The sequence below is a fragment of the Hypanus sabinus genome, chromosome 8 (assembly GCF_030144855.1).
Source record: "Hypanus sabinus isolate sHypSab1 chromosome 8, sHypSab1.hap1, whole genome shotgun sequence".
Lineage (NCBI taxonomy): Eukaryota > Metazoa > Chordata > Chondrichthyes > Myliobatiformes > Dasyatidae > Hypanus > Hypanus sabinus.
In genome coordinates, this window is record NC_082713.1 from 165,831,258 (window position 1) to 165,859,121 (window position 27,864).

The 27,864-nt window shown below is 41.8% G+C and overlaps 1 protein-coding gene across 1 annotated transcript in view; it reads left to right on the forward strand.

Moving 5' to 3' along the window:
• Window positions 1-27,569, forward strand: part of LOC132398680 (tetraspanin-8-like) — a 36,722-nt gene extending 9,153 nt beyond the window's left edge. Inside the window, exons 2-8 of the mRNA XM_059978442.1 lie at window positions 15,039-15,101; window positions 18,527-18,661; window positions 21,981-22,055; window positions 22,160-22,255; window positions 23,274-23,396; window positions 25,325-25,408; window positions 25,501-27,569. Coding sequence (XP_059834425.1) covers window positions 15,039-15,101; window positions 18,527-18,661; window positions 21,981-22,055; window positions 22,160-22,255; window positions 23,274-23,396; window positions 25,325-25,408; window positions 25,501-25,554 — 630 coding nt within the window. The 3' untranslated portion in view covers window positions 25,555-27,569. The remainder of the gene's footprint in view (window positions 1-15,038; window positions 15,102-18,526; window positions 18,662-21,980; window positions 22,056-22,159; window positions 22,256-23,273; window positions 23,397-25,324; window positions 25,409-25,500) is intronic.
• Window positions 27,570-27,864: the final 295 nt, after the last annotated feature.

Below are 27,864 nucleotides of genomic sequence, written 5' to 3' on the forward strand. Positions count from 1 at the left end.
CAGTAGCAGTAAGGCACCAAACCCACCCCACCCACCAGCAAAAAAGCATCGGCGCCCTCCACTGAGCTCTCAAGCATGCAGCAAAGCATCAGTAAAGACACAGAGCTGGAGTACCCCAAGGACTACTCGTTCACCCGGTAATTCAACATACCACAGGCTCTGTCTAATAAGGGAAAACGAGGTGACCCATTTTACAGCAAGAGGGGAGACAAAACAAACAGCTTGCTTATTTATGGTGTCAAAAGTTCCCTGCGTCGCTTTTTCCGAGCTCTGTGCCCAAAGAACTCAGGTCTGGGCACACAGCCAGCAGCCAGCCCACTGCTCTCAATATTCCACGTTCTCCCGTGATGCCGCAGTCAGGGGCACTGGCTTTGAACCAGCCGATCTCCAGAACCTTGGAAATCCAGCACCCAGAAGGCGCACTGGTCTTCCAGGACGGACGAGTCCTTGGGATGTCAAAAAGCAGCCGGTCGTGAGGCCCTGAGAGCGGGTCCCATTCCCGCAAAGAACCAGAGGCGGAGAGTAACTCCAGGTCAGGGTCTTCAAAAGAACCTTGAAGAGGAGAAAAAAGAGATCAGAAATAGAACCGTTTCTGAAGATGCAAGCAAAGGAGTCGCCGTTTACAATCGGAGTACATACATGTCACCTCACACAATCCTGAAATTCTTCTTTTCCTGTGGGCATACTTAGAAGATCTATAGAATAGTAACTGTAAACAGGATCAATGAACAACCTGTGCAAATATAAATACAAATTAATAGTAATGAATAAAGATAGCATGAAATAACAAGCTAAAGAGTACTTAAAGTTAGATCATCAGCTGTGGGAACACCAGAAATAGAGTAAGTGTAGTTATTCCCCTTTTCTTTCAAAAGCCTAATGGTTGAGGGATAGTAATTGTACTTGAATCTGTTGGAGCGAGTCCTGAGGCTCATGTACCTTCTAACTGATGGCAGCAGTGAGGAAAGAACATGGCCTGGGTGGTGAGGATCTTTGATAATGGATGTTGCTTTTCCACGGCAATGTTTCATGTAGATGTGACCAATGGTTGGGAATGTTTTACCCATGATGTGCTGGGTTGGATCCACTATCTTTTGTAGGATTTTTTGCTGTTAGCGGTGTTCCCAAGCTGGGCCGTAATGCCACCAGTCTGTACACTTTCTACCACACATTTTGAATTTTGCTAAGGTTTTTGATGACATGCCGAATCTCCACAGACTCTGAGAAAGTAGAGGCGCTGTAGTGCTTTCTTTACAATGATATTTTTATGATGGCCTCTTGACGCCAGGCGGACAATCTTTGAAGCGTATTTATAATGGTTGGGGTCACCTGTCTTGTAAAGATGCTGCTCAGAAGAAGCCAATGACAAACCACTTCTTAGAAAAATTTGCAAAGAACAATTGTGGTTGTGAGACCATGATCCCCCATGTCATAATGATGATGAGAAAAGCAAAGGAAGGGGAGGGGGTGTCATGAAAAGAACATTTAAAGATAAATGGATTTTGTGAGGGACCGTAAATAAGAGGTTGCTGGGTTTACACTGTTACGTCTGTGGCCCCCTCCTTATTGAGAATCGCAAGATCACTATTAAGTCAGTTCAGGAGACCCAGGAAATGAGAGAAAGACCTGCAGAATCCACAAAGAGTTTGGAATGTGTCCTGGCCTCCAAAAGGCAGAACCATTGATAACAGCTATTGTCTCTTGGAGACAGAATTGTGTATTGATTACTGTACGATGCATCGAAGCCCCCAGACAATGAACCGAGGGGGGTTGGTGGAGGGATTGCATCATCCCAACCTGACTGACATCTGAGACCCTGTGAGTCAGGATAAAAGAGGGTCTGGGGAACAACCCCTTCAGACGCACCAGAAGAAACGTTAGAACTCCTGTAACAGCATAATAGCAAAAGCCAGTAGAAAAGCCCACGTGTGTCCTTTTCCATTTGTCTCCGAATTGGTGAGTCTTTACCACAGAAGCATGGCTTTAGCTAACCACAAAGGGGAAATCAGTCCCCCAAGGACTCTCGAAGGATTAACATCATAAAAGGACTGGGCAAGTTAAACATCTGTCTTACTCTCCAACCAAAAAGCTGCAGCTTGAATGAACTTGAATGACTTTTATATTTCCATCGGACAATACATTATCCCCTAGACAACGATAGAGCTATTTCTTACTGATTATTATTATACTCGTTCTTTTAGATTTAGTATTGACGACGTATATTATCTGTATGTTTGCATTGATATTACTTTTGTGTATTTTTATCAATAAATACTGTTAAAAATAGTACCATAAGACTTCAACGGACCTCTCTATCTTTGCTGGTAAGTGACCCAGTTATGGGGTACATAACAACACATTGCTTGGCCATATCTGTAATACATTTTTGTTCCCCTGCCTGCTGATGAAATGCACAATTGCAGGAGATGTAGAGTAGGTTTATTGTGATGATTAAAATAGCCTAGGGTTTGAGTTGTACTTGTGCTGCTGAGTGGAAGTCAAAATATCAAAGTTTATTGTCACATGCACAAGCGCATACGTCCACAGGTCGAATGAGAAATGTCCTTTCTGCAGCATCACAGGCACATAAAATCAGAGACCAAGTGTTTATGAGAAAAATGTAAATCCAACAAGAAGCTCCAGGAAATACTAAATAAATCATTGAAGAAAGAGCAAGCAGAGAATTGACCATCAGCCGCAAGAAGACTGAATGTATGGTTGTTACAAAGTAGAAAGAAATACAGAAATGTGAACTGAAAGTGGCAATGAAACAATTCAATTAATAGGGGAGTGCAATATCATCTGACCGCAGGGCCGAAGTTGAAATTAGGAGACTAGGTTGTACATTCGAGAATTTGAGCAAGACACTGAAGAATAACAATTTTTATGGTTATGAAACTCAGTTGTACAGAGCTCCATTCATTCCTCACTAACATACGGAAGCAAATGTTGGACAAGGTGGGGGAAGGCTCAAAGTGTAGGAATGTGCTTTTTGAGAAGAATGATGACAATACCGTGGAAGAACAGAATAACAAATGAAGTGTTGCAAAAAATTGGAATAAGAAGAGAGCTGATATCACCAATCTGGAAATGAAAGCTGGAATTTCTGGGACATGTACAGAGGAAAGAGAAGCTCTTTCAATGATAAGTGAAATTGATGGAAGAAAAAGTTGCAGTCAACAACGCATGGCATCCATGAGTTACATCGGGGATGGAGAGGCAAAAGTTTTGAAGAGATTATTAGAACTTCTCAGATTAAAGACAGATGGAAAACAGTGATCGATCACCCATGTCATATGACATGGACCACAATGATGATAATGCAAAAAACACAATTAGAACAAAAAACCCAAACATAAATAGCGATAACTGATCTCTTGTGTTGAAGAGGTTGTTAGAGAAATGAACATGCATGTCACAGAGGATGTAGATCACGTACACAGTCAGTCGTAGTTTAGTCTAATTTGACAATATGTTTAACACAGACTTTGTGGGCTGATGGGCCTGTTGTTCTGCTCAATGGTTCTACTTTCCAGGATTCAGACCCAAACTTTGGGGAAAGTAATATTCTTTTTAAAACGCACAAAGCCAAACATATTGAGCTGGCATGACTTAGAACATTAACTTTTTTTTTGAAGTACTGCTCAACCGTGAAGGTCAATAACCTCAAGATTACATCAAAGGAAATTAGTAGAGCACTTGACATGTGGTTAATAAGTAGTGGAATAATTTGCCATAAGTGAAACCAAGTTCAAAATGTGGGCCAAATCTTCTCCCCCCCCCCCCCCCCCCGCTAAATTACCCTTTCTTCAAAATTATGGGAAAAAGAATTTGAGGAATCTATTGGAACCCGTGGAATAGAATTTGAACACAGAGAGGTGAAGAATAGCCCTCCAGCAAATTTAAGGAAGTGATCTAAGTGGGTTGGACGTGACCACACTTACATCATAGTCAACTAATTATAATCCAGGGTATTTGTGCAGTTTTCTGAAAGAAGCAGATATGAATAATGCAAGTTGTTTGCATTAAGTGGAGAAAGAGCACAAATGGAGCAAATCCACTCACATTTTACTTGCATTGGTTTGCAGTCAAGTATGGGGTGCAAGTGTGGTTTTAGCATTTCTCGTGGCCATACCAAGCTGTGGTGTATCAAAATTAATGGAGAAGAAGTAGAGGCATAGCTGTGCTTTGCCTTAGTACCTGTGTGGCTGGACCAAGCCAGGTGGCTAATTTAATATCAGAGGATGTAGACAAATGCAACCTGAAATTCTTGTTCTTCACAGACATCCACGAAACAGAAGCAAAAACCCCAATGACAGAAAAAATGTAAGAACCCCAAAGCTCCCCCTCCCCCTCTTATTCCAGCAGAAAGCCTCAGTCCACCCCCACCGCGCAAGCAGCAGAAAAGCTCCCAAAGGGAGAGTGATCTCCAGACCATCAAAAACCACCTTTCACCTAACAGCTCTCTCCCTTGTTAGAGAGAGGTATTACTCCTTCCACAGTGAGAGAAGAGACCGACCACTTGATGTTTCAATGTTATAGCCCAGAGCACGCCGCCCCGCCAGTGCCCCAATAGTACCAGGCAGTCCTACTGCTGTTACGTTAGTGCTCGTCTGAACTAGGACAAAGATTTTGCCCGCCACTTTATCAAACCTGCGCTCCACCCCTGCAGCATCCATAACCATCTAACCACTTTACTGAACAATAGTTTAACACACAACCCACTGAATCAATGCTCAGGTCAATCAAATAGCATCCAATGAAGTTGATTCCAGACGATATCCCCAGAATGAAACACCCCGGTTCCCTTGGCTGCGTAAGTCTAGAGAAGACAACCTCCGGCTCTGCCAAACTTGTGAGATTGAGGCTTGTTTGATCCCACCCCAAACCTCGCTCTGTGTGGATTGCTGTATAATTTGCTACCCTGTTACAAATTAATGCCATGAAATAACGGACAGGACACTGCATATGATCAAAGGAATTATATTTATGAATCCTAACTAAAGGGTTAGTAAAGAATAGCAAAAAGAAAAAGGCCCATTCTAATTAAATAGTCAAATGTGCGCAAGTTGGAGTTCATCGCTGGGCCCTCGGTCAACGTGAAAGCACACATCACCTTCCGAACATTGCTCCCAATCCATCTCGAGCAAATGGGTCTCCCACTGGATCATATGCTACGACCGGTTCTCCCCAGCATCTTCTCTCTTCATCTCCTCGCAAATAAAAGCTTCAAGCCAAACCTCATTGCCCCTCACCAAGAAAACCTCCCACTAAATGGATGGCACACATTCCACATCATCCCTTATCTTCAATAATAACCCAAACAGGCTGAAAACAGAACAGACCTTCTAAATGAAATACCTACACTACAGCATAACAGTAAAGATGTGGATCAGGGCATTACATTTATTTATTAACAAATATCACAGAGTTGGCCATTTTAGCCATGCCACCCAGCAGTCTCCTGGTTTAATCCAAGCCTAATCATGGGCCAGTTTACAATGACCAATTAATCTACCCACCTGTACATCTTTGGAATGTGGGAGGAAACCGGAGCACTCGGAAGAATCCCATGGGGAGAATGTGCTAACTCCTTAAAGGCAGCAGCGGGAATTGAACCTGGGTTGCTGGTACTGTAAAGTGTTGTGCTACCCACTATGCTACCGTGTTGCTCTCTTTGGCAGCCAGAGGAACCCTCGCACTCACAAGTCAAGTCAAGTCACTTTTGATTGTCATTTCGGCCATAACTGCTGGTAGAGTACACGGTAAAAACGAGACAATGTTTTTCAGGACCATGGTGCTACATGAAACAGTACAAAAACTACACTGAACTACGTAAAAACAACACAGAAAAAAGAGAAACTACACTGGACTGGAGACCTACCCAGGACTGCATAAAGCGCACAAAACAGTGCAGGCATCACAATAAATAATAGACAAGACAATAGGCACAGTAGAGGGCAGTAAGTTGGTGTCACTGCAGTCTCTGGGTATTGAGGAGTCTGATAGCTTGAGGGAAGAAACTTACATAGTCATGGGAAAAACGTACAAATTTCTTATAGAAGGCAGCGGAATTGAACTCCCATCTCTTATGTCCTGAGCTGTAATAATGTTGCACTAACTGCTACGCTATCATGGGCTATGGTACATCAGTCTGAATCTGATTCTTGTTTAGTACCTCATCCACATCCTCTCACTCCGAACGTAAGTTCCTGTCTTTATCCTTGAGAGATTCTGTCGATTCCCTAGCTATCCTCATTTATAATGCAACAATAAATATCTTCAGATTCCCTCTAATCCTGTTGGCCAAGGATGGTTCTTGGCTTTCTTTGTTACCAACTTGAGTTATTTCCTGCTTTTCTTTTTATACTTCTCAAGGGTTCCATCTGAATTGAGTTTCCTAAATCTTGCGCAAGCTTCTTTCTTTTTCTGACTCTTCACAGCCACTCTCCTCAGCCAACGTTCCCTTTCCTTGTTCTTCCCAACAGAGCTGATTCCTAGAATAGCCTGTCAAAAGCAATATACCGCTACTGACAAACAGGAAGCATTATTGATGGCGCATCCTCTAATTTCATAGTGAAATTAGAAAGATCAACAGAAAAGACCCTTGTTTTCCAACATCAAAGAACGTTTTTCAAATATTTAAAATTCTCATCGAAACATAGAAAACATAGCACAATACAGGCCCTTTGGCCCACAAAGCTGTGCTGAACATGTCCCTATCTTAGAACTACCTAAGCTTTACCCATAACCCTATATTTTTTAAGCTCATTTATCAATCCAAGAGTCTCTTAAAAGACTCTCTCATTTCCGCCTCCACCACGGCTGCCAGCAGCCCATTCCGTGTACACACCACACTCTGCGTTTATATAAAAAAAAACTTAACCCTGACATCTCCTCAGTACCTACTTCCAAGCACCTTAAAACTATGCCCTCTCGTGTTAGCCATTTCAGCCCTGGGGAAAAGCCTCTTGACTATCCACAAGATTAATGCCTTGCATTGTCTTGTACACCTCTATCAGGTCACCTCTCATCCTCTGTCACTCCCAAGGAGAAAAGGCCAAGTTCACTCAACCTATTCTCATAAAGCATGCTCCCAAATCCAGGTAGTGTCCTTGTAAATCTCCTCTGCACCCTTTCTATGGTTTCCACGTCCTTCCTATAGTGAGGCGACCAGAATTGAGCACAGTACTCCAAGTGGAGGTCTGACCAGGGTCCTATATAGCTGCAACATTACCTCTCGGCTCCTAAACTTAATCCTATGGTTGATGAAGGCCAATACACTGTATGCCTTCTTAACCACAGAGTCAACCTGTGCAGCAGCTTTGAGTGTCCTATGGACTCAGACCCCAAGATCTCTCTGATCCTCCACACTGCCAAGACTCTTACCATTAATACTATATTCTGCCATCTTATTTGACCTACCAAAATGAACCACCTCACACTTATCTGAGTTAAACTCCATCTGCCACTTCTCAGCCCAGTTTTGCATCCTATTGATGTCCCGTTGTAACGTCAGACAGCCCTCCACATTATCCACAACACCCCCAACCTTTGTATCATCAGCAAATTTACTAACCCATCCCTCCACTTCCTCATCCAGGCCATTTATAAAAATAACAAAGAGTAGGGGTCCTAGAACAGATCCCTGAGGCACTCCACTGGTCACCAGCCTCCTTGCAGAATATAACCTGTCTACAGCCACTCTTTGCCTTCTGTGCCACTCTTTGCCAGTTCTGGATACACAAAGCAATGTCCCCTTGTATTCCATGTCTCCTTACTTTTTCAATAAGCCTTGCATGGAGTACCTTATCAAATGCCTTGCTAAAATCCATACATCTACTGTTCTTCCTTCATCAATGTGTTTAGTCAAATCCTCAAAAATTTCAGTCAGCTCGTAAGGCATGACCTGCCTTTGACAAAGCCATGCTAACTATTTTTAATCATATTATGCCTCTCCAAATGTTCATAAATCCTGCCTCTCAGGATCTTCTCCATCAACCTACTAACCACTGAAGTAAGCCTATAATATCCTGGAATATCTCTACTCTCCTTGAATAAGGGAACAACATCTACAACTCTCCAATCCTCCAGAACCTCTCCCGTCCCCAATGATGATGCAAAGATTATTGCCAGAGGCTCAGCAATCTCCTCCCTTGCTTCCCACAGCAGCCTGTAGTTCTCATTGAATATTATTGTAAATAAATTAACAGAAACTTGCTGCAATTACGTACTCAAACTGACAAATTAGGAAAACTCAGTAAGTTAATATGGTAAAATTACAGCTAAAATCTCCCAAGGCCTTATCTGAACTAATCAAAGGTGTACCCACCTTCATGATTTTTTTAGTATAAAGCTAACTAGAAGATTGCATACTTAATGCTTTCTGTATATCCGTAAGACTATATGACATAGAAGCAGAATTAGGCCATTCGGCCCATTGAGTCTACTCTGTTATTCCGTCATGGCTGACTTATTAACCCTCTTAACCCCAATCTCCTGCCTTTTCCCAGTAATCTTTGTCAGACTGACTACCGTAATCAAGAGCCTATTAACCTCTGCTTTAAATACAACAAACAACTTGACCCTTGTGACAATGAATTCCACCTTTCCACCAATTCTCCACCATCTGGCTAAAGAAATTCCTCCTCATCTCTGTTCTAAAGGGCCAGTCTTCTATCCTTAGGCTGTGCCTTCTGGTCCTAGACTCCCCCACTGTAGGAAGCATGTTATCTAATGACAGGATGGAAGAATCTTAAAACATTGAGAAAAGGCAACCACTCTCTGTCTTTAAATAAAATCTGTCCTGCACATCTCTCTAAAACACCCCCTCCCCAAGTGACATGCACTCCGTCTTGTACCTGACATTCCTAGTGTGGGCAGAAGTTTCAGACTGTGTTTACTGGATCTGTACCGCTTGCTATTTATAAGCTTCGGTCAGCTCTCCCCTCAGCCTCTGTGTTCCAGGGAAAACAGCTCAAGTCTGTCCAATTTCTCCTTCCAAGTAAACATCATCTGGTCCAAACAGGATCCTGGTTGATCCCTTCTGCGTTCATTCCTTCCTCCCTCTAATGGGGTGACTGAAATTGCACGCCATACTGTAAGCATGGCCTAACATAGCCGCAATGTGACTTCTTTAAATTTGATTTCCTAAAATTGTGTGAACTATTTTGTATTGTGGTTGTAGAGACCATTTCCTTAACTCTTTGGATCCATCCACTTAAATCAGGGATTCTTAACTATTGTTATGCCATGGACCCCTACCATTAACTGAGGGGGCCACAGACACCATGTTGGAAACCCCTGATTTAACTATCAGAATTACCAGTGTAAAATTTTAATAATTTATTGTCCTGAAAGAAGTATCCTGTGACCGGGAAAACATAGAAATATGAGCAGCAGGGTAGCTTAGTGGTTTGCACGCTACTTTACAGTACCAGCGACCTGGGTTCAATTCCCAACGCTGCCCGTAAGGAGTTTGTACGTTCTCCCCGTGACCACGTGGGATTCCTCTGGGTGCTCCGGTTTCAGCCCACAGACAAAAGTTAATTAGTCATTGTAAATTGTCCCGTGATTAGGCTAGGATTAAATTGGGGGATTGCTGGGTGGGCTTACTCCACACTGGATGTCAATAAATAAATAAATCTGTGCCTTTTCTTGGAGCTCTCTAATTTCTTGTTCTTTTCATTGCATGACACACTGGAGTTGATAACAATAATTTGACAATCCATTTTCCCATTGACCATGAAATGGAGTAAATATTTTGAGTGGGTCATACAGCACAACTACAAGATATTGGCTATAATCTTCCTTTCTCTATAAGTATTGCTGAAATCAAAGGCGCACGACATTCTTTTGCATGGGAAGGGTGGTTGGAAAAGTTGAGGCCCAGTCGGTAGAAAATTCCGTGCTTCCTGAAGGCTACTGTCATCAAAGGGTCACCTTTATTCACCATACACATTTACATGTATTAGAAATTTGCTGTGTTTGGCACGGCTTGCAACAAAAACAAAACTTCAACGTTTAACACTCATAAAGAATTACACGAAAAATAAAGACAGAGGTTAAAGTACAGATGATGAATAATATTTCTAAGTATTAGTATGTGTTTACAAACAGCATTATTTAAAAGGGGTTTAAAGTTTTTACAGAGCAGTGCCGTTCAGGGGTGATAGAGGGAGTGTGTGCTAAGTAGAATATTTGGTCAGATAAACTGTCTGGGGGAAGGAAGTTTTAAGGTGGTGTGAGGTTGTTCCAACTGCTGTTCCACTGAGCTCCTGATCGACTCCAGCTGTGGGGTGGTGACTTCCTGCTGCTTCCCGGCTCTTACAGTGGTATCTAGTTAAACTAGGTGCGTAGTGACCGGCTCCATTTTAAAAGAGTAGCACGAATCAGAATCGGTTTTCATAACATTGGCATGTGTTGTAAAACCTGTTGTTTTTGTGGCAGCAGTATAATTAAAAAAGTAGTGAGGTAGTGTTCATGGGTTCGATGGCCATTCAGAAATCTGATGGCAGAGGGGAAGAAGCTTATTTCTGAATCATTGAGGGAGAGAGGAAAATGTCAGAAAGTTAGCTCTTCATAAGACACTTTTAAATTGTCACTTAATTAGTTTAAAGTATTAAATAATGTTAAATTGGTTAAAGTAGTGGATACAGTTCAGTGCATCATGTGCAAATACTGCCCCACCATTGAACGCATCTACAAGCAGCTCTGCCACAAGATAGCAGGATCCATCATCAAGGACCTCCACCATCCAGGCCATGCTCTCTTCTCGCTGCTGCTATTGGGAAGGATGTGCAGGAGTCTTGTGTCCCTTACCACCGGGATCAGGTACAGTTATTATCCTTCAACCATCGGGATCCTGAACCAGTATGGATAACTTCACTCACCTCAGCTCTGAACTGAATCCACAACCTATGGATTCAAGATTATTTATTGATTTTTTTTTTTGGTATTTGCACATATTGTCTTCTTTTGCGCATTGATGCAAAGATTCCAGGTGCACTTATGATCAAAGAATGTGTACAGTATGCAACCCTGAGATTTGTCTTCACACAGACAGCCAAGAAACAAGGAAAAACCAAGGAATCCATTTAAAGAAAAATATCAACCCCACCACATGCAAAAAAGATCGCTCAAGCGGCAACAAAAAATGACTGAAAAACACAGAATAAAATTGAAGAAATTCATATTTAGTTCAGCTTTGTTTATTTACCTAATTATTTATTTATGGAGATACAACAGGCCCTTCTGACAATGTGAGCCACGCTGTCCAGCAGTCCCCTGATTTAATGCTAGCTTAATCACAGGGTAGTTCACAATGCCCATGTTGATGAAGGGAAAGGTAAACTAAGGTAGAGGGTTAGGCAGATGGGGGAATGGATTAAGGGGTATGATTAGCTTATGATCAATTGTCTTATAGGTACCTTATGTTACTGTTGTTGTTGATCGTCCTTTGGAGTCGAAGATGACCACGACTTCTGTCAGGTGGAGGGTTTGTGACTGTGGGTCTGGACGTGACTGGTGAGGCCAATCCAGGCTCTGAAAGCTTGCCCACATGTGGGAGACATGAGGGTAGGTGCTGCAGTGGAAGTGGAGGTAGCTCGAGCCTTGCGCGTGGCATCTTTCCTCTGAGCCTCTGCGGTGCGTCTGATTTCTGCTGCATACGCTTCTTTAGCGGTCCTGCTCCACCAGGTTGGGCGGTCCAGAGCAAGCAATTCCCAGCTACTGAGAACCTTATGTTACTGAGCAGTCAGAAAGAAACAATACCCGGCAACAGGTGACGCACTAGGCATTTTTCGCTAAAAGTGCTAAGCATAACTAAACATGGGTATGGTATGACTGAGGGGGTATCTCAAGGCATGACTAAATATGGGACAGAACGTTTGAGAGAAGGGGAAGTGGCAGGGGGAGATGCCAATCTGAAGAAGTTAAGTTGTAACTAGGCTAGTATTGACAGAAATAATTATAACTAACCAATAATGATTTTACATCTAATTGTATCTTAGCTTGTGATCAAAACTATTCTAAAACTGTATTAACTCGAGTAATTGTAATATTTCCTGTAATGATCAATGTAATAAGTTGTGTGGAATTGTGTTCGGGGGATGGGCAGTGTCCAGACTGTCTCTTTGGGAGATCAGTCTGTAATTCCCCCTTAGCATGCTATGAATACACAGTGAAGTTTGATGAAGTATCGCTTGTTTTATGGTTTTATTGAATTCGTGGTACCTCGTGCCATTGCATCGGGTCGATCCGCTTTTGACGATGTAACCTACCAACGGGTACGACTGTGGAGGAAACTGGAGCAGTCATGGGGAGAATGTATAAGCTCTGTAGAGACAGCGACGGGAATTGAACCCCAGTCGTGTAAAAGTTTTGTGCTAACCACTGTGTCAGCCAAAATAGCATAAAAAAAGGGAGTTTTTGATTCTATTGTATTCCTTTGTACTACTGTGAATGCTGTAAGAAAGTGTGTATCCAGTAACTCTGACAATAAATTTGAGCTTTGAACTTTACTATAACCCTTGCACTGGCATATAGGATTAGTACTCATTGACCCGATGGGCTAATTCGTTGCTTAGTGGCTCCAGAAGGTAACTTAAATATATTTACATATGTTGTTCAATGGCTCAATTGAATATCAGAGAATGTATATACGAGGGGAGATTCATAAGTTCGTGGCCAATGGTAGAAGGAGTCAATTTTAGAAAACCTAGCACATCTATTTTTCCTACATAATAAACACTTAGTCCAGCGGTCGTGGAGCATACGGTGGAAGGAGATGAGTTATTAACTTCAAACTTCCTGCATTTTCAATCAGAGGTGAACTGCACGTGCATGGAACGAGAGCTGTATAACTCATCTTCTTCTATCTTAGGCCACGAACTTATCAATCACTCCCGCTGTGGACCACTTCTACAAAGAAGGGATCCGTATGCTCCACGACCGCTGGACTAAGTGTGTACATGTAGGAGGGGACTATGTTGAAAAATAAATGTACTAGGTTTTCTAAAATTGACTCCTTCTACCTTAGGCCACGAACTTACCAATCACCTCTCATAGTTGTTACGTACCCTGTAACTGGGTCACTTACCAGCAAAGATACAGAAGTCCGTTGAAGTCTGATGGTACTATTTTTAATGGTATTTATTGATGATAATACACAAAAATAATATCAATGCAAACATACAGATAATATACATCATCAATACTAAATCTAAAAGCGCGGGTATAATAATAATCAATAAGAAATAGCTCTATCGTTGTCTAGGGGATAATGTATTGTCCGAGGGAAATATAAAATTCACTCGGTTCATTCAAGCTGCAGCTTCTGGTTGGAGAGAGAGACGGATTAAAACTTGTCCATTCCTTTTATGATGCCAATCCTTAAGAGTCGTTGGGGCTGATTTCTCCTTTCTTGTTAGCTAAAGCCGTCCTTCTGTGGCAAGGCCCACCAGTTCCGAGGCAAATGGAAAAGGACGCACGTGGCTTTCCACCGGCTTTCGCTATTACACTGTTACAGGATTTCTAGTGTTTCTTCTGGTGTGTCTGAGGGGCAGTTCCCCAGACCCTCTTTTACCCTGATACAGGGTCTCAGATGTCAATCAGGTTGGGATGATGCAATCCCTCCACCAACCCCCCCCCCCCCCCCCCCCCCGGTTCATTGCCTGGGGGCTTTGATGAATCGTACAGGATTCAATACACAATTCCGTCTCCAAGAGACAATGGCCACTTCCCGTGGCTTGGTCTCTCGGAGGCCCAGGACACATTCCAAACATTGAGGAATCTGCGTGTGTCTCTCTCTCATTTCCTGGGTCTCCTGCCCTGACTTAATAGTGATCTTGCGATTCTCAAAAAGGAGGTGGCCACGGGCGTAACATAGCATACAACTTGAAATTCTTACTCTTTGCAGACATCCTGCAACTGAAGAAAACCCAAAGAATGAATGACAGAAGCATCAGAACTCCAGAGACCTCGCCCACATACCAGCAGCAACAAACACATCAACCCTCCACCCCCCACCTGCACCAGCAAAAACACTGATCCCCTCCCCCTTTCCCCTCACGTGCAAGCAATAGCAAAGCCCCCAAAGAGACCATGACTTAGATTCCATCAAAACTACAGTCCACCCCAACACTTCTGTGTCTCAAACAGGCCCTGTCAGTTGTGAGGGAAAGGGACATCGCTCCCTCAATAAGGAGAGCGGGAGACCAGCAGCTTGCTGTTTTGCTGACACAATTTTCTGCTTCGCTTCTCTGAGTCCCCCCGAATTGAGGACCAACGGGCTCTCACGTGCCATCAAAAAGAGAGAGATCACTCGAGTACGGGCGCCATCTTGAGCAGCAACGCACACCGCCTGCTGTCTCTCTGGTTCGGTCTCTCTCGGGACGTCAGTCAGCAACATCAGCGGGAAACCGGGCCATGTCCCGATGGCGCAGGTCTTCCAGGCCGCATGGAGAGTCAGAGCACCCGCTTGTGGAGAACCGTAGTTTCAGCTGCGGCTGTAGATCGCAGACTCTGACAGGACCCCAGCCACCTGGAAAGGAAAAGGAAAACATTAATAAGCTGTTTCACAGACGGACTGGAAGAAATGGCCCGGGTTGGCAAAAACCTCTGCGCCGTCTTTTCTAGCTCCTTCTGCTGCTTTTTTTGTGTTTTAATTATCTTATGAAATTAGGTTATTTTGAAGTTGGGATTTTGAATAGTTTTTGCCTTGGAATATTTGATGCTCACAGACATTCCAGGTCTTATGACGGCTGTTGAGTGTGGCCCAGCATGCGATCTGAAATTGAGCAGTTAATTTCAGCCCAAAACCTGTATACTGTGCAATACTTTGCTAATCAGTAACTGTTCTTTGGGGCTAAGGTGCTGCTTCAGGTAAGGGTGTGTCAGGGGAGAGTCTTCGGTGGTGATACAGCTGACAGGGTCGAGTCCGCAGACCTTGGATTGCGCATCACCAACTTAAAACAGGACCAACATGAAAGCTTTTTAAAAAAAATATATTTTAATGATGTTCAATCTGTATTTTTCAGTTGTGTGGCTCGATTATACTTGGAGTGTCAATATGGCTGCGGGTGAGCAAAGAAGCTGTGAAGGTAATGAGATTTTGCCATTAGCTGAAAGTATTTCAAGAATAATAACGTAAGCCAAAAGAATGAAATTGTACTTAAGTGTTCTGCTGCATTTTGCTGTTGTTGCTGTGCTATCTTTTGAAGAGGTGATGCTATTTTCTCTATCGACTTTCTCTAATTGTTCTCGGCTAATGATAAACAGGACTGTTCCCGTTTTGAAGGGAAACGTTCAACAGGGTACGATTAGTCAGATTTCCTATTTGGAATACATTTATATTTACTTGCAGTGACTAAGAGGGGCCTTAAAACATAGATCAGGACAAAACAAGACCAGTTCCTTCAGCCCATGCTGTCTGTGCCAAACATTATTCCAAACTAAACTGATGCATATCTCTCCATTCTCTACATATTCATGTATGTAGTTTAAGGCTTCTTAAATGCCACTATCTGCCACCACCCTGACAGCATATTCCACGCATCTACCACACTCGTGTGCGTAAAAATAAATAAATAAAATCTTACTCCTCACATCTCCTTTTAAATTCCATCTCAAAGCCTAAAGTTATACCCTCTTCTATTTGTCATATTTAGCCCAGGAGAAAATTTCTGGCTGCTAACCCTATCTATGTATGTCTCTCATAAATTTAGAAACTTTTATCTGATCTTTTCTCAGTCTCTGAGGCTGCAGGGCAAACAGCCCAAGTTGGTCCAACCTCTCCTTTTATCCCAGAGGCCCTTAACCATTTTTTAAACCTTGGACCAATACCATTAAGCTAGAGGTCCGTGGATTCCAGTTTGGGAACCCCTGCAGTAGCTGATGCTGCAATTTATATATTGGGGAAAAATTAGTGATGTACACAGTGGATACAGTGCTTATAAAAACTATTCACCCCCACCCCCTTGGAAGTCCTCACCTTTTATTGTATTACAACATTGAATCACAGTGGATTTTTAATTTGGCGCTTTTTGACATTGATCAACGGAAGAGGATTATTGTGTCAAAGTGAAAATAGATCACTACAAAGAGATCTAAACTAATTACAAATATAAAACACAAAATAATTAAATGCGTAAGTATTCACCCCCTTCAAGTCAGTATTTAGTAGATGTACCTGTGATAGCAGTTACAGCGTTGAGTTTGTGTAGATAGGTTTTTATCAGCTTTGCACATCTGGACACTGCAGTGTTCTCCTATCCTGTACAAAACTGCACAAGCTCTGTCAGATTGTATGGGGATCAGGAGGGAACAGCCCTTTTCAAGTCCTGCCACAATTTCTCAATTGGATTGAATTCTGGACCCTGACTTGGCCATATTCCATCTGGGTAGCCTCCAACCTGATGGTACGAGTATCGATTTCTCCTTCCGGAGATCAAATCCTAGCCCCCCCCCCCCCCCCCCCCACCTTCCTCTATTCCCCACTCTGACCTTTTACATCTCACCTGCCTATCACTTTTCCCTGGGTCCCCTCCTCCCCTTTCTCCTCTGGCGCACTCTCCTCTCGTATCAGATTCTTTCTTCTCCAGCCCTTGACCTTTCCCACCCACTTGACTTCGACCTATCACCTTCCAGTGAGCCTGTTTCTTCTCCCCTCATCTTTTTATTCTGGTGTCTTCCCCCTTCCTTCTTGGTCCTGAAGAAGGGTCTTGGCCCGAAACGTTGACTGTTTACTCTTCCATAGACACTGCCTCACCTGCTGAGTTCCTGCAGCATTTTATGATTTTATTTCCTGCATATGCGGTGTTTCTTGTGTTTAACACTAATGCATGAAGTCGTTAAGAATGTTAGTGCATTGACCAATGTGCAGTGTCCCAAATTTAAAATAAATTATCTTGTTCTGAAAGGCAATAGTTTGTTCTTTATTGATTGCATTCATGCAAGGCTCATCTTGCACTTCACTGAATGTTGTAAACAAAAACGTTACGGCATGTAGGGCAATTGATGTATATCATCCATGAATATGTTGTGGTTTGATTTGTTTTATACTCCTATTGTGTAACTGGGAAAGCTTGTAATGGGATACATAGTTTAGCAATCCATTTAAAAAAAAAAGTTCAAAGTAAAATTTATTAACAGAGTACATGTATGTCCCGTCATACAGCCCTGAGATTCATTTTACTGCGGGCATACTCAGCATAGAATAGTAACTATAACAGGATTGGTGAAAGATCAACCAGAGTGCAGAAGACAACAAACTGTGTAAATGCAAATATAAATAAATAGCAATAAATAACAAGAACATGAGATAACAAGATAAAGAGTCCTTGAAGGGTGATCATTGGTTGTGGGAACATCTCAATGGATGAGCAAGTGAGTGTGGTTATCCCCTTTTGTTCAAGGGCCTGATGGTTGTGGGGTAGTAACTGTTCTTGAACCTGGTGGTGCGAGTCCTGAGGCTCCTGTACCCTTCTACCTGATGGCAGCAGTGAGAAAAGAGCACGGCCTGGGTGGTGGGGATCTCTGATGATGGGTGCTGCTTTCCTACAGTAGTGTTTCATGTAGGTCTGCTTAATGGTGGGGAGGGCTCTTCCTGTGATGCACTGGGTCTAATCCAATACTTTTCTGCAGGATTTTCTGTTCAAAAGCACAGGTGTTTTTATACCAGACCGTGATACAGCCAGTCAATACACTATCCATGTCACATCTATAGAAGTTTGTCAAAGCTTTTGATGTCATGCCATATCTCGGCAGACTCCTAAGGAAGCAGAGGTGCTGCCTTGCTTTCTTTGTAATTGCATTTACGTGCTGGGTCCAGGACAGGTCCTCTGAAATAGTAACACTCAGTTACTATTATAATTGTAATAGTTACTACCACTCTTGTTGATGAATAGATTTGTAAGATAGTTTCTGTAGTAGTAGACTAAGCTAACATGTTCTATGGTTTGGGAGCCACACTTCCACTTCACATTTCTTGAACTCCCCACCTTTGTACTACTTTGGGAGCAGGTATTGCACTCTCCAATCCTTGTGTGGATGAAATTAATTATCTTTGAGGGAGATCAAAGCCCATGATCTCTACTGTTGGGTCTACATGTTGTTCCCATCACCTGGTGCTCTAGATCTGGAGACCAGTTTCTGGAGCACCTATTTAAATTTATTTTTTTTTTACTTTTGGTAAAATGACCTGCCCAGGAAGGGGCACTTTAAGGTATCTTCCTGTTTCATGATGGAGGATATTATGGGTGAAATAAATTCTGTGACACATTGACTCAAGGTGAAGTAACCTTTTGAAAATGATGCTCTGAAGTTTAGCAGCTCTCTGCTAAATCCAGAAGCAGTTTACGATTTCATTATTATTGAGATTTCAGATTTTTTCTGCTGTATTACTAAGAAACAGTATACAGTCCAGTGAACTATTATATGCCTCAACAGCATAACTGTAGTGAAAGTAAGTTTTACTGTTGAACTGTCTGATGTACATTTTATAACTTTGCATCGTGTCTTTTCTCAGCAAATTGGTGAGATGGATATTTCAGAGTTTTACACTGCAGTAAATGTTTTGATTGCTGTCGGTGCGATCATCATGGTGCTTGGATTTCTTGGGTGCTGTGGAGCCATCAGAGAAAGCCAGTGCATGCTACTCCTAGTAAGTATTTACAGGTTTTATTTCTGTGAATCTTAACAATACGTATAAGCAAGTGTCAGATATAATTTTCAATTTTGTGTGATAGAGTAGGTTAGTAATACTGATCATTTAAATCAATATCAATAGTAACATGCAATAGGAAGTGTTAGATCAGATATTGCCCATTTAGTTCTATGTTTTACAGTTAAAATTATCCCTATCACCTCTGCTGATATGAAGATATTTTGACATGCGCTACACCCATGGGACTATAGCGATGCTCGGTATTCTGCTTTGTGTACACTTTTCTGTATTTGGCGGAGTTAGGGCGTATTCTGGATTGGGGTATATAGCAAACATTAACCTACCTTCAGACCTGAACATGGATTGTAGATTTAAAAATGCAGCCCTGGACAACAGTTTCCTGAAGCTGTGGACAGCAGTTAATTGAAAAACCAGACAGTGGTGAGTAATATTCATTTTGGGTGTCTGGTGTGTGGGTGCGTGAAGGAGGTATGGAAATTATATGTACTTCAAAGGAAGCATTGTAGATACATTGTAACTATGGAATTGTCCTTTGATCTTCAGCATGTCAAATGTCATGTAGTATTGGGTCAAACAGGCTTCTTCCTCAAAAAGTGTCTCAACACGATGCCTGCTGCTTGTTTTCGTTGAAAAGAAAATTCTGCATCCACTAGCTTCAGGTCTCCCTGGTGACTTTGTTCACATTACAACAGTGGATTTCCTGACTGTTGTTACTGATCCTATGCAGAGTGGAGTTCAGGCTTTTCACTGAATTGGAAAGCAAAAAAAAAACCTCATTATTCAGTAACTGAGAATCTAAAGCTACTCTCTAAATTCTGAAGATTTACACGCAGTGGCCACTTTATTTGGCTCGTTAATGAAAATATCTAATCAGCCGATCATGTTTCAGCAACTCCATGCATAAAAGCATGCAGATATGGTCAGAAGATTAAGTTGTTGTTCAGACCAAACATCAGACTGGGGAAGAAATGTGTTCTAAGTAACTTTGACTGTGGAATGACTGATAGTTGCTGAAGGGGTAGTTTGAGTATCTCAGAAGCTGCTGATCTCCTGGGATTTTCATGCTCAACAGTAGCTAGAGTTTACAGAGAATTGTGTGAAAAAACAAAAGTAAAAATCCAGTGAGTGGGAGGGAGTTCTGTGGGCGAAAATACCACACGATTAATGGAAGAGGTCAGGGGAGAATGGTCAGACTGGATCAAACTGACAGGAGGGTTACAGTAATTCAAATAACCACACATTACAACAGTGGTGTGCAGATGAACATCTCTGAGTGCACTCCATGTTGAACCTGTCCTGGACCCACCAGGCTTAAGCAGCAAAGACCACATCGGTCTTCTGTACCTAATAAAGAGGCCACTGAGTTGTAGCTCTGTGAACTTGAGCATGGAGCTGACAGCTCATCATTAACTTAAAAATGTTGGCCAGTGGCATCCTAGTGAGCAGACCTCTGCATCACGTGCCATTTGTGCACATTAGGAAGCCTTGCATTGCCATACAGATTGTTATGGAACCAGTAGTATAACTCCCTGCTGTCAGCTTACATTGAAGTCCAAAGTAGATCTTATCAAAGTACATAGATATCAACATATATAACCCTGAGATTAATTTTCTTGTGGCATACTCAACAGATCTATAGAATATTTGATGGAGTCAGTGAAAGGCTGCCTAATGAGGGCATTCAACTGGTGTGTAGAAGACAACACATTGTGCAAATGCAAAAAGGAAAAAAGGAGAAACAATAATAATAAATAAATAAATAAGCAATAAGTATCAAGAACATGAAATGAAGAGTCCTTGAATGTGTGTCCATAGGTTGTGGGAAAGTTTCAGTGAAGTTGAGCAAAGTTATCCCCTTTGAGGGTTAGCAACTGTTCCTGCACCTGGTGGTGTGGGTCCTGATTCTTCTGTACCTTTTTAACAGCAGCAACGAGAAGAGAACATGTTCTGGGTGGTGAGGGTCACTGATGATGGATGCTGCTCAGCAGCTGGAAGGGCTTTACCCGTAATGGACTGGGCCAAATCCACTACTTTGCAGAAGATAGTAGTTTTACTTTGTGCTTCGTATCCATGGAGCAAAATTGTTCATTGTGCAGTGTGAACTTTTAACCAGTAGAAGTTCACAATTCACTAAAAAGAATGAGAAGAGGGTTTATTATCATTGACAAACATTATGAAATTTGTTGTTTAGTGGCCACATTTCAGAGCAGGCAAAACAAATTATTATAAGTTACAATAAAGAGGGGGGAAAAAGTGCAAAAGAGGAATTGTAAACTTCACGGACTGATCAGAGGTTCACGGGCTGGGAGAGGTGAAGAAGCTGATCCTGAAAAGTTGAGTGCCAGTCTGCAGGCTCGTCTACTTCCCGATTGGTACCTCCCAGATGGTGAGGGCTTTTAATGATGGATACTGCCTTCTTGAGGCATGTCACTGGAAGATATCCTCAATTTGTGCCTGTGATGGAGCTGGCTGGGTCTACAAGCCTCTGCAACCTCTTGTTGATCTTATGCATTGAATCCCTGCCTAGTATGGTGGCACCAACCAGTTAGAATGCTCTCCATGGTACCATTGTAGAAATTTGCGGGTCTTTGATGAGTGGCACAGCAGTGTGGTAGTTAGCACTACGCTTTACAATACAGCACCAGGGTTCAATTCCCTCCGCTGCCTGTTAGGGAGTTGATAACACTTGTGACCACGTGGGTTTCCTCTGGGTTCTCGGATTCCTCTCACAGCCCAAAGACCTACGATTTGGTAGGTTAATTGGTGAATGTAAGTGGCCCTGTGATTAGAGCAGGATTAAATTGGGAGGTTGCTGTTGGGCAGCTCGAAGGGCCAGAACGGCCTGTTTTGCACTGTATCTCAATAACTTTAAAAAAAAAACTAAATCCCCTCAAACTCGTTCTAAAGTATAGCCACTAGCGTGGCTTTAGTTATGATGCGCCAGCCCAAACCACACACTGCGCTGGATCAGATGCCATGCTAAGAGTCAGGAAAGTGCTGTCAACATTTCATTTAAGAATTAAAATGCTGACACAGGCAAAAAAAAAGATGTGAATGTTGATGAGTAATTTGGAAAAATTAATAAAGCTTACATTTTTCAAAACAAATAATTATCTTCCTGGAGTTTTAGACAGTAAAATTATGCTGGAATTGGAAAAAGATCTGAGAAAATGCTACCAGGAGCAGGCAAAAGCAATGATTTATGTGATGAATGTTACATATAGTGTTTGGATTGCATTTGCCCATGAATGTTACTCTGATTTTATATTATCCAACATTCTCTTTCACTTTCTAGTTCTTCATCGGACTGCTCCTTATTCTGATCATTCAGATAGCTGCTGGTGTTTTAGGTGTGGTGTATAAATCACAGGTAATATTTTCTCTGTTTATTTCAAAAAAAGTAATTGCAGTGTGAATAGATTCCAGTATGATGTAGTAAAGATTAATTAAATATTTGGTATATTGTTTTTCCAGATTGAATCAACATTGAAGGAAAAGTTTAAAGGGATAGGCCCGCTGGATAATCAATCAGAGGATTTCAAGAAAGACATGGAAGCATTACAGAAACAGGTAAACCTGTTCCTAAATTTGCAGTAGTTCTTTTCTACAGAAAATCATTTGAGAGGTAAATTTCAAGTCTGGTGGGTTGGTGGGATGGAGATACATCTCTACCAAAGGAGGTGTAAGACATTCTGTCCTTCCCTCTGCTAGCCTGCAGCTCACCCTGGGGCAAGGTGTAGCACCTGCTTAGGCCCCCCCTCCCCCCCGGATCGGGGTCAGGTGAAGCCATTGTAGCAGATGGTGGATGGCTATATGAGCTGCTGGTGCATATCACAAGTCCTGGTCATGTGACCACTGACGCCAGGCATACAATCTCTGAAGAGTATTGATAATGGCTGGGGTCACCTGTCTTCAAAAGACTCTGCCCAGAAGAAGGTAATGGCAAAGCACTTCTGGAGAAAAAAATTTGCCAAGAACATTTATCTATTTATTTATTTATTTATTTATTTTGTGATTGATTTATTATTTTATTTATTGATTGATTGACACACAGCACTTAGTAGGCCTTTTTGGTCCTTCAAACTGTGCCTCCCGGTGATTCCCTAGTTTAATCCCAGCCTAATCACAGGACAATTTACAATGACCAATTAACCTATCAACTGGTACGTCTTTGGACTCGGGGAGGAAACTGGAGCACCCAGAGGTAATACTCATGGCCATACGGAGAGCATACAAACTCCTTACAGGCAGTGGCAGGAATTGAACCCGGGTCGCTGGTACTGTGCCACCCTACTCTTTTACTGTCTTGGTTAAGATGTTTCTGCATCTCCTACCAGAAGTCAGGAGATCCCATCTGGGATGGGATGGGTCTTTAATGATGCTGCGTGTGCACTGGTCATTAGTCTTTTCCATGGGTGTTGCCTAGTCAGCTGAGTTCCTCCAGCATTTTGTGTGTGTGCTCTGGACTTCCAGCATCCGCAGGCTTTTCCGTGTTTGTGTATAAAATACTGTATGTCCTTTGATCTGTTCTCAAACAATATTCGTGACAAAGATTGAAGCAATTGCTTTTTAAAATTTCTTTTTACAGTATAAATGTTGTGGTCTTCTGCAAGGCTACCAAGATTGGACAACTATTCCAGCATCCTGTGACTGTACTGATCAGGACAAATCTCAGTGTACTATGGCAGGTGGCAGATCGGTTTGGGCCAAGGTAAATCGACTGTTGCCTTCATTTTGAGCAGTAGAGAGGTTCAGCTGTAGTCACGTGCTAAACAATGAACGCATGTTGCGTTTTGCTTGTGAAGTTTGGCTGCTTCCGTAAAGCGCCCCAGGTTGGAGCCCTCGGTCTAATACAAGGTTTCCCCTGCCAATCCAATGGAGGGGGAGGCATAAGGTGATTTGAGGAAAGTATAGGAGTGATGCCAGAGGCAAGTTATTTTTAACAGGGAGAGTGGTAAGTGCATGGAATTCCCTGCTAGGGGTGGTGGTAGAGGCAGATATATTAGGGCAGGAGTTCTATGGCTTTTTATGCCATAGGCCTCTACCATTAACCGAGGGGTTGCAAACCCCTGCAATAGGGTGGGTTAAGAAATTCTTAGTTGAGACACATAGATGATGGAATATTGAGACATGACTGGAGTGGAAGCAAGGAATCCCCAATCATAAGACCATAAAATCTAGAAGCAGAATTAAGTTATTTGGCCCATCAAGTTTGCTACGCCATTTCATCATGGTTGATTCATTTCCCTCTCAGCCCCAATCTCCTGCCTTCTCCCCATACCCCTTCATGTCCTGACTAATCAAGAATCTATCAACCTCTGCCTGAAGTATACCAATGACTTTGCCTCCACAGGCGCACATGGTAACGAATTCCACAGATTCACCACTCTCTGGCTAAAAGAAATTCCTCCTTACCTTTGTTCTAAACGGTTGCCACTCAATTTTGAGGCTGTGCCCTCTGGTTCTGGATACCCCCAATGCAGGACACATCCTCTACACATCCACCCTATCTAGTCCTTTCAACATTCAGTATGTTTCATTGAGAGACCCCACCTTCCTAATTTCCAATGAGTACAGGCCTAAAGCTGTCGAACATTCCTCATATGTTAACCCCCTCATTCCTGGAATCATCTGTGAACCTCCACTGGATTCTCTTCAATGACAACACATCCTTTGAGATATGGAGCCCATAACTGTTGGCAATAGTCCAACTGCAGCCTGATGTGTCTTAGAAAGCCTCAACATTATTTCCTTGCTTTTATATTCTACTCCCCTTGAAATAAATGCCAACATTGCATTTGCTGCCGTTACAAGAGACTCAACCTGTAAATTAACCTTCTGGGAGCCTTGCATGAGGACACCTAAGTCCCTCTGTACCTCTGATGTTTGAATAATAATAATAATAATTTAGATAATCTGCACTATTGTTTCTTTTATCAAAATGCATTATCATACATTTCCCAACACTATATTCCATCTGCCACTTTTTGCCCATTCTTCCAATTTGTCTAAGTCCTGCCACAATCACAGTGCTTCTTCAGCACTACCTAACCCTCCACCTATCTTCCTGTCATCTGCAAACTTTGCAATAAAGCCATCAGTTCCATTATTTAACTCACAAACAATGTGAAAAATTGTGGTCCAATACTGACCCCTGATAAACACCACTGATCACCAGCAGCACCAGAAAAGGCCCCCTTTATTCCCACTCACTGCCTCCTACCTGTCAGCCATTCCTCTATCCACGCCGTTATCTTTCCTGTAACGCCAGAGGATTTTATCATCTTAAGGTTAAGTCAGTGGTTAGGAAGACAAACACGATGTTAGCATTAATTTCAAGAGGATTAGAAATAAAAGCAGGGATGTAATGTTGAGGCTTTAATAGGCACTGGTGAGGCCTCACGTGGAGTATTGTGACAATATTTATATCTAAGAAAGGATGTGCTGGCATTGGAGAGGTCTGGGGGAACTTCATGAGAACAGTTCCAAGGATGATTAGGCTATTGTATGAGAGCGTTTGAGCAGACTCGATGGGCTGAATAGCCTAATTCTACTCCTATGTTTTATGATTTGTTAATTGATTGAGCTCAAATATCCAACATTAATTCTTGTGTTTTGTTTACCCTCAACCCCTTCCAGTCATGTGTTGTTTTGATGACAGATGCCTTCAAAGCCAATCTTCTTATAATAGTTGGCATTGCCTTTGGACTGGCAGTGATTGAGGTAGGTAAAATTTGTGTGCATTTTTAAAAAAGTATTTAAAAAGTTCTCAGGACATTATTTTCTAATGTTAAATCTGCTCTGATTTTCTGCAGCTGTTTGGCCTAATCTTCTCCATGATCCTGTACTGCCAAATTGGCAAGAAATGAGAAAGGACTCTTCCCACAACTGGAGTTGTTAAGTGCAAATGTATAATGCTGCATCTTCTGGCATGTAAATTATAGCCAAACAGAGTTTTATTTCAAATCATTTTAATTAAACTTTTGAAATGTAGTTCAGTCACACTCCATCTCCTGACTCCAGCTGATTAGTAGTCTTCCAGTTTAAAGTTATCTGCTTTATGTCTGTGTAAATATACAGTAGAAGAAAAGGGTTGTCGTAATATTAGGAAGGTGATGGGTTGCTTAATCTCGCAAGCAATGCCACTTCAAATCAAGTAAAATAAAACTTGTCAAAAGTAATTGATCAAACGATAGGGACCATCGTATTGAAGACTTACTGACCATTACGGCACTGGTATTTAGGGCAGCAGTGTAGGTCCTTCATTTCTGATGGTATTCACAGCTTCCTTCATCATCTTAGTAACTTCCTCTCAGTTTTCACTCCTGTCACTCATGCAAGTCCCGGGTGGAGACTCAGGAATACTGTCACACTCAGATGTAGAAAGATTCTTCATTGCTGTTTCCTTAATTTTGTTTAATCAATCAGGGTTGTTGGCTCTGGGCTGAGCTCCTGAATCTGGAGGCTAGTTGACCAGTGGACCATTCTTAGTCTGGCCTGTACCTTTGACCTGTTTGGCATGAGTGACCCTACTAATAGGCAAGGCAAAAAGCCCTGACTCCAGCCAACGCAGCTCTGCGGGTCATTGAGGCACACAAGCCTCCAAACCCTGCGACAAGGTTATGGCCCTCTCAGAGGATCACATTGAAGAAGCTGGGGTGTAATTGACCAGTGACTGAAGTAGAGGATAATAGCACCCTCTTTTATCTGGAAAGGGACTGAATGTGTGAAGATAGGCAGACAGTACACTAGGTACAATGTTACAGACCATTTTAACTCCCACTGACTTGAAACAGTGAAGCTGTTCAGTTTATTGGAGCTACAGACTTGGATTAATGCTGACCTGGATTCTGCAGCAAGAAGTATAGATGGGCTGCACTACATGTATTAACTGAAGAAGTCAGTTGGACAAAATCCAGTGTCCGCATATACAAAAACAATGAAATTATCATTTGCTTTGCCTGACTCTTTAGCTATTGCCTTTCTGGGATGTTCCTCATTGAAATACAAAAATGATCAGAGTAGCTGGTGATAATTTCTCCCTGAAGGTGTCAGATGTATGTAAGTCTTGTGCATTCACGTGGAAGACAACTTCTAACTTTTTAAGTCTTAAAACTTTAAAAATTTCAGATGTGGGATCAGGTTCTTTAATTACTGTTGGAGATTTCAAAATATTAAACAATCTTTTCATGATTTTATATTGCGTTAACTACTTGAAACTACGATTTGTTTTTAACCAAGTGTATCAGTAAAGTTTTTTTTATTCTTATTCAATAGGCTAAGTGCTGAATCAATGTGCAGATTGTATTCCTGGTCAGTGATCATGTGCCTGGGGTTACCTGAAACTAAATGGTGTTTGAAACAATATTTTTGGGGGGGTATCTCTCTAATTAAATTGCCATTGAATTAGTGTTTTCAAAAATACTTCAGTCATGACTGAGTTTATCATGTTGGGAATTTGCTAATAAGATTTGACATTTTCTTGTGTATTTGTTAAACAAAAATTATCTTTTGAAAAAGTTTGGGTAATTTGGGAAAGATAATAGCTTTTCAGTTTTAGACCTAACAACAAGGAAATTTCATCTAGGGTATTGTGTTTATTTGGCTCCTGACCAAGTTGGTGTTATGACAAAACCCTATTTAATAATGAATCCAGTATTTAGGCTCTAATGGGTTGAATTGTATGGTAATGCAAACAGAGATGGTTTCCAGATGTGGATTGGTTCTGGCTGTTTAATTGTACAGGTTCTTTGAAGACTGTTGTATTCTACAGGTAATTTGGGTTATGCATGTAATTTAAATGAGCTTGTAATCTCAAAACTGAAGTTAAAACACTTGCTTTACATTGTGTTTATATGAATAAAAAGTTAATATTTCTGAGCGAGTTCTGCTGTATGAAAAATTTAAAAGTGTGTGTTGCTTTTTATTCTGGTATAATATGCCATTTGAAAGATACAGTAGTGTTACGGATTCAGCAACAATAAATATATAAGTGAGGCAGGGGTTTTTATAACAAATAAAACATTTATTAAACACTGAAAAACAAACCCCCCCAAAAGTGAACAAACCACTAACATGTAACCGGAAGTCAGCTGCTGTGCGGCAGCTTAAACAGTTCTTAAAGCAATGAAGCTTAAACAGTTCTTAAAGCGATGTTGCAAAAACAGTTCTTCAAAGTA